General features: G+C 39.7%; 1 protein-coding gene across 1 annotated transcript; it reads left to right on the top strand.

Annotated features, from left to right (window-relative positions):
* The first annotated feature begins 1,897 nt into the window (after window positions 1–1,897).
* Window positions 1,898–8,677, top strand: LOC119697058 (ovalbumin-like). Its single transcript, XM_038127139.1, has 8 exons — window positions 1,898–2,032; window positions 3,087–3,271; window positions 3,826–3,873; window positions 5,165–5,293; window positions 6,073–6,190; window positions 6,962–7,104; window positions 7,387–7,542; window positions 8,276–8,677. The coding sequence occupies exons 2-8, from the start codon at window positions 3,104–3,106 to the stop codon at window positions 8,675–8,677; spliced, it is 1,164 nt and encodes a 387-aa protein (XP_037983067.1). The 5' UTR covers window positions 1,898–2,032; window positions 3,087–3,103.
* Window positions 8,678–9,376: the final 699 nt, after the last annotated feature.

Here is a 9,376-nt window from a genome sequence, read left to right as displayed (position 1 = left end):
ACTCTTTACATATTCACATTTCTGCTGAACTCGATTCCCTCTGATGGTTTCAGTTCTCCTCAGTTTTCTCTGAAATTGTGCTTTCCTTTAAACAGTTTCTTAGTACCTATGTATAACATAATTTTTATTATGTCTTCAAAAGCTTTGCAGTGGATAGGCAAGAAGGGCAAAGGAAGATTTTTGGATTGTCACTGAAAAAGCCAAAGAGGGCAGCCTTGAGTCACACTCCACCCTCTCCCTCACCTTCCTCCCTCCCCCCCACCATGAAGAAGATTAATGTTTATTTTTCTCAAAATATAGCTGGTAGTAGGTTTTATAGTTGGAAGTCCTGGTTCCTTATGGTCTCAGTCAGAAAGATACTCAGGCACAGTGTACACAGAATGTGTAATACAGACAGACAGGCCATCCGAAAGCACAAACATTACTCTCAAACACTGTTCAGTAGTTCCTGAGCAACCAGAAGAAATTACACGTGAAAATAAGAACAGAGAAATATTGGAAAGAGCTGCTTTTCCAGCTCCTTGGTCTCCTTGTTTGTGCCAGCACCAGAGGAAAGCGCCTTCTTAGCTTCAGATTTTTCCATCCTCATTCTGAATGGGGAAACTAAAATCCACTCCAATTAGCAGGCTCTGCACATACATCCCTGCGTTTCAGCAAGGCAAAGAACACTGTTGAGGGTAAAGCAGCTCCCTTTCCTTTTCACAGAGGGTGCACTTACTGCTGTGCGCTCTGTGACTCAACATGTACAAATTTGGATTTTATTATCCACCTCTATGGCCTTTGCAGATGCCAGATTTGTTTCTGTACTGCTCGTCAAGTCAAGTCTATTATTTAATAAAGAGTAATAGCTTGTTACAATTGAATTATATTTTATATTGTGCATTATGGTTGTCTAACAGACCATGAATGTTCCTGCAGACAGATTCTGTAGTTTATTCACCTGCCATAGTTACAAGGTATGGAAGATCTATGGGAATGGCCTGTGCAAGTACCATGGGCCTTGCTGCCATGACCTGCACAGAATGAAAATTAAAAGCTGACTCTTAGTCATTCTTTAAATACCACTGGCTAGTTTAAATAAATTTCTGAATACCTGAACACTCTGGGGTCAGGCTTACAGCCCAGGGAATATGTAATTCCTGACTGTTCCTCAAATCTTTTCCTCTTCCATGCCCATCTTCAGGCCCTTAAGTCATCTCAACATTGTTGCTCTAAATGTTTTCATCAAAATGAGGTTTTAGCAAAATGTGCTTTCTCCTCAGAGCCTTTCTCCCCTCTTCCTGCATGCCCATGCTGTAGACCCTCATAGTCCAACCTCAGGTAAAATACTGTAGGCTCACCTAGGCAGGGAAATGGATGTGGCTGTGCTTTTAACAAGTACAAGCCATACACCACACCAGTCTACACTCCAGGAATATATTTCTGCATTTTGTCAGACCAAAAACCTTTCAGTCTTGAAAACTAAACAGAAAGTTTTGAGTTTGCTCTAATATGGAAAAAAATCCATTTCAAACCTCTCTCAATAGAATGACCATCCTGCAGCTGGCTTTAGTTGGGATTATATTATTTTAGCAAGGTCAGATGGCCACTGTTCTTGAGGAACTTCCCTCTGTTCCACTGCACAGATGTTGCAGTGAGTTGTTGCAAGTCTATCAGATGTTCAGCAGTTAGCCCAGCATCCACCTTTCCCTTCCTGATTGGTGGGAATACTGTGTTAGAGTGCTTTCAGCACTGAGAGTGCCTCACCTCTGAGGACAAGAGAATGTTACAGCGAAAACTTAAATCATTCATTTTTAAATCAGGTTTTACGTAATAAATAAAATTGACTTGTTGCAGATAGAATACATAGGCCTGCTCGATGTTTCAAGGTGCACTGAATCGTGACAAAAGGCAGTGTTTGAAGATGACTTCTTGAAGGCAACAGTGGGAGTGTCTCAAAATCATGCTCTATATATCACCAAGAGCTCAGGTTGCTGTTTAGCTTCAGCTGGCAAGCTGGATTATTATTACATGCCTCTTTGAAGTTTGCGGGGTAAGTATTTTTCCAAGAAAATGTAATTTTTAATTTGTATTCTTTAAAATGGAAAAAATTGCATTATGTTTAAGAACCTTAAGGTAAGTATAAGACAGGTATGTAAAAAGACAGCATATACAGTAATTTTGCCTTGCCTTCTCATTATATCTTATACTGTTTGACTGCCAAATACTTTTGCGTGTGCAAAATATGTGGCTTGTGCACCACAGCCTTGAATAGAAGTAGTTCTTTTTCATTTAAAACCTGTTGTCACATTAAAACTATCCTTTTATAATTCTGATAATTTGGAATAAAGGTATTTCTTTTTTCTCAATCTCACTCCCTGACAAAACCCATGTATTATATTATATTTTATTTATTTATATATTTATTTATTTAATTTATTTATTTATGTGTAGATACACACACACACACACACACACACACAGACACACATATATATGCATGAATGATTGTGCCAAAAGACATCAGCAGCAATTGAATGTCTGAAACAGGACCACAGGAAAACCCTAAATTTATATGCCAGCATCTAAGCAGCTGTCTTACAGCTCATATTATTGCTATAAACTACAGAAAAGCAACCTCCAAATTTGTGTCTGGTTGTACTAAGCAACAGTGAGAAGTATACAAAGAGTGTAGTAAGTAACTACATTTGATTTAAAGACAGAGAGCAGCCACAGAAGAAATGAAATATTACATTTGCATTGCCTCAAACACCATTCAGAGCCCTCTGGATGGCCATAGGGAAACTCATTCAATGTTATATTTATCATATTGAAGGGTGGATGAAATTTTCTATTTCCTAAAAGGCAAGTACAAGGTACTATCTTGCTGAGAGGATCTTGTTGAAAGAAAACAAACACATGTCCATATGTAAATGGATCAAGAGTTTCAATATTTCTAATGATCACAGAATTTGTAAGGCTTCACATCATTCACGGGTTCAGCATCACAAAACCAGCAATAAACTGGCAGTTTCTGGGCTATTGGCAATGCTCTTTAAAACAATCACTACACATTGTGACTAAAGTTGTATTTCTGTTTGCTTTAGGAAACGCTGATTTCACAATGGGCTCCATCAGTGCAGCAAATGCAGAATTTTGTTTTGATGTATTCAAAGAGGTGAAACTTCACCATCCCCATGATAACATCTTTTATTGTCCTCTGAGCATGATCGCAGCCTTGGCCATGGTCTATCTGGGAGCAAGAAATAACACCGAGCATCAGATGGAGAAGGTAAGATACATAAATGGGTACAAACTCTCTTTGATCCTATTCAAAGAGGCAGCAGATTATCCATTTATATCTTCCAAACCTGCCTAGCAAAAAAATGGCTTTCCAAAATCTGGAGCTACTTTTCAGTTATTACATTTCCCCATGAAGGGCAAGAACAACCTTTGGTTTTCATTAAGAAAGAGCAGTTTTGGAGGATGGTTAAGGCAGGTCTCTTGCTTCAGCTTATATTATCTCAGAGACCTGATTCCTTCCAGGTGGAAGGGACAACCTGAAACATACAAAAGATGAAACATTTGGAAAACAAGAGTCATAGTTACTAATACAATGCTTAAGGCTGTAGCTGATTTATGGACAATGCCATTAACTGGAAAAGAAGGGATCTAAGCTGAGGATCACAATCACAAATTTTCAGTGCGGTGCCTGGTTTCAAGCTCACATGAAATTTCTCAGTTCATCCATGTGCTAATCAGACTTGGTTAGTGAAAACCTACTCAGCACAAATATCAGTGACTGACAGTAGACTTCATATACTTAATTTCTACTTTCAATTGCAGGTTCTTCACTTTGACAAAATTGCAGGACTTGGAAGTATCCAGACCAAGGTACAGAAATCTAAGGTACATTGATTTCTCTTTCACATCCTTTTTCTGAGAATAGCCTGTTTTAGTACTTTCAACACCTTACCAAACCTTTGCTAATTCTCTTAGATTATGAGATGTAAGTTAAAAAAATACAACAAACCACCAAAGCCCAAAGAACAACAGCAACAAAACAAATGCCAAGTAAACAACCACCAACAATGAACAAAAAACACCACTCCAAAATATACAAAAACAAACCCCAAAACACCACCAGAAAAAGAAGACAGGCTGCCCATATTGCAGGTGACAGGACAGGATAGGGTCCTTTGGGCACCAGGATACACTTTGGTGTAAATGGACTCCACACCCAGCAAGTGCTGCTGGGGTACAGCCCTTGAAAGGGTCTCAGAACCTGCAGCCAGGGTACAGACTTGCTGCTGAGACTCCAAAGTGGGACAGCAGAAAAGAGCCCAGAATCCCCAAAGGATGCAAAGTAACCACACTCTTACAAAGCTACAGGGACTTTTCCAGCCTCCAATTCCCACTGCTACTCCAAGAGAACCATGGGGGGTCCCAGTACCTTGAAACCACCTGTATGCTATGTTAATCTGCTGCTTCTGTAAAGATAACAGAAGCCATGGAGCCTGGTCTGTCCCCATTCACTTGGAATCGAAAACACAAGAAAAGATGATCCCTTTTTTTTTTTTTTTTTTTTTTTTTAAAGGCAGTATCTAAAGCTAGGGCATTTAGGGACTCAGTAAGCATTTAGAAAGGAGCTGTTCAACACAATTATTCTCAAAAAATACAGTCCCACCTACTGTTCATCATTGTGCAGTTTTCTTACATGCCTTTAGCCTGTGTCACCATTCTTGGAATTTGAGACAGGTGATCCCCTTTTTTGCTGTATTACAAAACACTTCCTGACTCCCTTGACATCTAACTCTCTTCTTCCATTTGCAGCTTCTGCAAAAAAAAAAAAAAAAAAAAAAAAAAAAAAAAAAAAAAAAAAAAAAAAAAGCCATGAAAATGCAAGCAGTGCCTGGGATTTAGAGGCTTTGTACCTATGACAAGTCACTAGTTTCAGTAATTAACCTCTAGAATGAGTGGCATAACAGGCTGTGAATGAATTATACCTCATTAGCTGCTTATACTGAACATCCCTCCCATGGAACACTTGGACTCTATTACATGTTCATTTGCAAATGTTCAAGCACTGTGTGTTTTCCCACGTTATTTGTACCTTATAAATAATCCTCTTTCTCACAAAATAACCTAACAGCTGTACTTTTCTGTCTTCTTATCAACAACTCAGTGTGGCAAGTCTGTGAATATCCACCTACTGTTTAAAGAAATTCTCTCTGATATCACTGCACCAGAAGCCAATTATTCACTGCACATTGCCAACAGACTCTATGCTGAAAAGACAAGTCAGATCCTACCGGTAAGTGATCTCTTGCTAAACCCTGTAAAATTCTGTAATCCAGGAGGACTGGCCAGAGTAGGTGACCAGTTAATCCAATAGTCCCTACTGGTGTGGATTTACATGGTTTTTCTCTTTGCCATGGCAACAGTCTAAAATGGAAACAGTCTAAAATGGAAAACAATTTGAGGCAACAATATGGCCCTATTAAAAAAATGAATGGAGTGATAAAATTATTGGTAATGTAACTCCTCACTCCCCAGTTTCTCCTCCCAAAGCATTTTGTTTTAACTGGTTGTTGGAGTTTTTCAGAAAATAACTTGACTTTGGCATATTTCTTTACTTGAAAACTCACCTCAAAACCAAATTTTGAAAGTGTCAAAATCTTTCTTTCACATTTTCAAAGCAAAAGATACAAATAGTCTAAATCAAAGGGACTTCTTATCTTTAAAAATAAGGAAAAATGCTTTGAAAAATGGAAGTGAACTTAAAGATGGCAAAACAGTCTAAAATGAACCTAAGAACAGAGGGTTTGGATCAGGCTTTCTTCCAGAAGTTCTTAAATATTTTTAATATATGCTCTTAACTGGTCACGTAGTAAAGATGCCAGATCTGAAATTGTCATGAAACAAAACAATTTTTCTGGTCCAGTTTTAGCAAATTTTTTCAGGAAGTAAGCAATGAGAGCACCTTAACCATGACATCACTATAAAAATCTTATTACACATATTTTATTTCATTTTTATATTGTTTCTAAAAATTACTAGTTCACTGGCTACAATTAATTCGTGTCTTTACAGATTTACTCAAAATGTGTGAAGAAGCTGTACAGATCTGGTCTAGAAATGGTCAACTTCAAAACAGCATCAAATCAAGCCAGACAGCGCATTAATTCCTGGGTGAAAAATCAGACAAATGGTAACAAATGGCAGACAAGATTATGAAATATACTTCTCTCTTACAACTGTGTTTTAGCAATTTCTGAAAGGACTAAACATTAAAGGAGAAATTTCCTCTTTCTGTCCCCATTAGTGGATATTTTCTGTGGAAAGGGATGACTCCATTGCACCTGTGTGGCAGTGACAGAGTGTTTTAAATACATCTGGCAAAGGCAGAGGTGCCACGATGTGCACACTTAATATATACATTTTATATGCACTCTTTTTGTATCTGGAGCGATTAATGCATGCAAGGTTACTCCCAGCATAACTAGACTATTGGCATATTTTTACAGGGATGTGCTGGATAGGTAAGAGGTGGGCTTCCATGGGAGAAAGTAATGCATACTAAACTGATGGTGGGAAATCAATGATTCAGAAGCTTGTGTGCATTTATTGTGTTGAGGTGGGAGGAAAAACCTAAAGCGAATAGTGAGAAACAAACATATTGAGAAAATCTATGTTGGTTCTTCCCTCTCCTTTTCCTTCTTTTCTATATAAATATTTATTTTTTCCAAGCACTGGTTAGAAATGTTCCTGGAATCTATAACACTCTTGAACCTATCTGTCTTGCAGAAATGTCTGGCCAGGTGCCAGTCTTTCAATGTATTATTAAATCATCCTCATGAACCTTAATTCAATGTGCAGACTTTTGGAGAAAGAAAACTCAAGTGAAGGAGCAGTATATTGATTGACACCTAAAACTACTGCTATGAAATTTACCACTCTGTGCCCTACTTCTTTCTTAAAGGACAGATCCAGGATTTCCTTGAACAAAGCTCTGTTAATCCTCAGACTGCGCTGGTCCTTGTGAATGCCATTTACTTCAAAGGCAAATGGAAGACCCCGTTTAAAGAAGAAGACACGCAGGAATTGCCCTTCAATGTGACAGAGGTGAGGGGCACAGACACAGTTTCTGGCCAGATGTGTCTTTCTTGTATTTACAGTTCTGTTGTCAGTGGATGGGTGATTTACCTGGTGCCTCACTGTCAGATTTATGACAACTGTGTCTGACAGAGCAAACCAGCAGATGAGACAAAAATGGAGACACAGCTCTTTTCCAAAGGCAGCATGGTAGAAGATTGAGTCCTGTTCTTTCAAAGGCCTTGTACATTTGTCTGACCAAAGAAAAACATTGATCCCACATCACATCATCTCACATTTTTGTTTTTGCAGCAAGAGAGCAGACCTGTGCAAATGATGCGTCAGAATAGCACCTTCAGAGTGGCAAGAGTGGCTGAAGATAAAATTAGGGTTCTGGAGCTTCCATACACCAGTGGAGAGCTGAGCCTGTTGGTGCTGCTGCCTGATGACATCTCTGGCCTGGCACAGGTACGGCCCTGGCAGGGCAAGCAGAAGGGCTACGACTTCAGTGGGGCTTGGCTTCTGTCAGACCTTTTGCTGCCCGTTGACATCCCAGCTGCCCACTCCATGGCTGTGCTGGGCAGGCAGGAGAGCACAAAATCTTCCCAGGTGCTGAGGCAGAGCCTCTTAGGAGAGTCCTGACTCAGTTTTATAAAATGAAGGTAAAGTTGTGTAGTGCTGCTGCAGCCCTGCAGAAGAGGATGTATATATAGACAGTATTATAAAATTACCCATCTGTACTCAAGAAAGGAGAAAAATCAATGCAGTATAAAATATATGAACAATTACTCATATTTCAGTAATATTTTTAAATTATAAAATAGAGTTATTACAGATGTAGAAGAGCTTGCATTTGTTAGGTGCTATCAACTGTAGGTAAATTTTCATGGTCTTGTTTTTGCAATCTTTCACAAGCTGACTAATTTGCTAGGCTGTGAAACTGTTGGGTTGTGCCTCATGACACACAAGATTACTTAGACAAAGGGAGATGTGTTAAATTGGTAAAAATCTGAATAAAAGGAGAGTGACACAGGCAGTACTGGAAAGGCAATTAATAAAATACAAGAAGGATGTCAATAAGATAAGCTTCAGGAACCATTCTGGTTGGGGTTTTACTTTTATGATAGCCTTGACAGAAATGAATGATAGGAAGAAGCTGGATTTGCATCCCACGTGTTTCATTCCCTGCCTGTCTTTGCAGCTTGAGAACAAAATCAGCTTTGAAAAACTTGCTGAGTGGACCAGTTCCAAGGTGATGGAAAAGAAGAAGGTGAAAGTGTACCTCCCACGCATGAAGATTGAGGAGAAATATAACCTCACGTCTGTCTTGACATCCTTGGGTATGACCGACCTGTTCAGCCCCTCGGCCAACCTCTCTGGCATCTCTGCAGCAGAGAGCCTGAGGGTGTCTGAGGCCGTCCACGAGGCATACATGGAAGTCACTGAAGAGGGCACTGAGGCAGGTGGCTCAGCAGATGACACAGAAGACATCCAACATTCCTCTGAGTTTGAAGAGTTTAGGGCTGACCACCCATTCCTTTTCTTGATCAAACACAATCCAAGCAACCTGATCCTCTTCTTTGGTAGATATTATTATCCCTAAAGAGAAAAGGGCTGGAATAATGCTTGCCTACCCCTAGGAAACAGAGCCCCTTTACTCTAGTATTGTAGTATAATCTCATCTCTTCAATATTTTCTGCAAGTGGAAAGGCTACTCGAAGTCATGCCCTTTCCTGAAGCTTCCATAGCAAAGACACGCCTGCAGGTGAGGAAACAGCAGTGTGTTTGCTCCTTTCCCATCTCAGACTGGTTTCAGTGTGGATTGAGCCAAGTAAAGAATAAGCCCTCAGAGAATAGAGGCCCTCACAGGCCAGGAAGGGGTCACATGATTTTCACTTGAGGAAGGAATTGTGGACAGGGCTCCAAGTCTTTGGTATTCCATTACATAGAAAGCCATGGACTGTGCTCATCCCATTCCCTGGTACTATCCTGCTAACAAACCCATGCAGTTCCCAAAACACTGGCTTTGAAATCCCCAGTCTGGAGAAGATGCTTGTGGACAAGGTTCTGCTATGCAGGGTATTAATTGGTGCCTATGTAATTTTTTTTTTAACTTATCTGTTGGGAAATAGTACACATATCCACTATGACCAGAGCTGTCCTCTCACCATGAGTACCTCATGTAATACTAAATTTCTTCCAGAGGCTTCCAGAGTCATGGAGAGTTTCCCTTCCACTTCAGAATGTTCAAGAAGATCTAACTTTGTCTAGGTGCAGTTATGTCTTGTCACAGAGTATAGCT

The sequence above is a fragment of the Motacilla alba genome, chromosome 2, assembly GCF_015832195.1.
Source record: "Motacilla alba alba isolate MOTALB_02 chromosome 2, Motacilla_alba_V1.0_pri, whole genome shotgun sequence".
Lineage (NCBI taxonomy): Eukaryota > Metazoa > Chordata > Aves > Passeriformes > Motacillidae > Motacilla > Motacilla alba.
This window is presented reverse-complemented; position numbering and strand designations above follow the sequence as displayed.

Excerpts from the sequence above, each read along its gene's own strand:
- LOC119697058 (XM_038127139.1), top strand. The coding sequence starts at position 3,104 with ATGGGCTCCATCAGTGCAGCAAATGCAGAATTTTGTTTTGATGTATTC. Across the intron at positions 6,191-6,961 it reads GGTGAAAAATCAGACAAATG|GACAGATCCAGGATTTCCTT; the intron begins GTAACAAATGGC and ends TCTTTCTTAAAG. Across the intron at positions 7,105-7,386 it reads TGCCCTTCAATGTGACAGAG|CAAGAGAGCAGACCTGTGCA; the intron begins GTGAGGGGCACA and ends TTGTTTTTGCAG.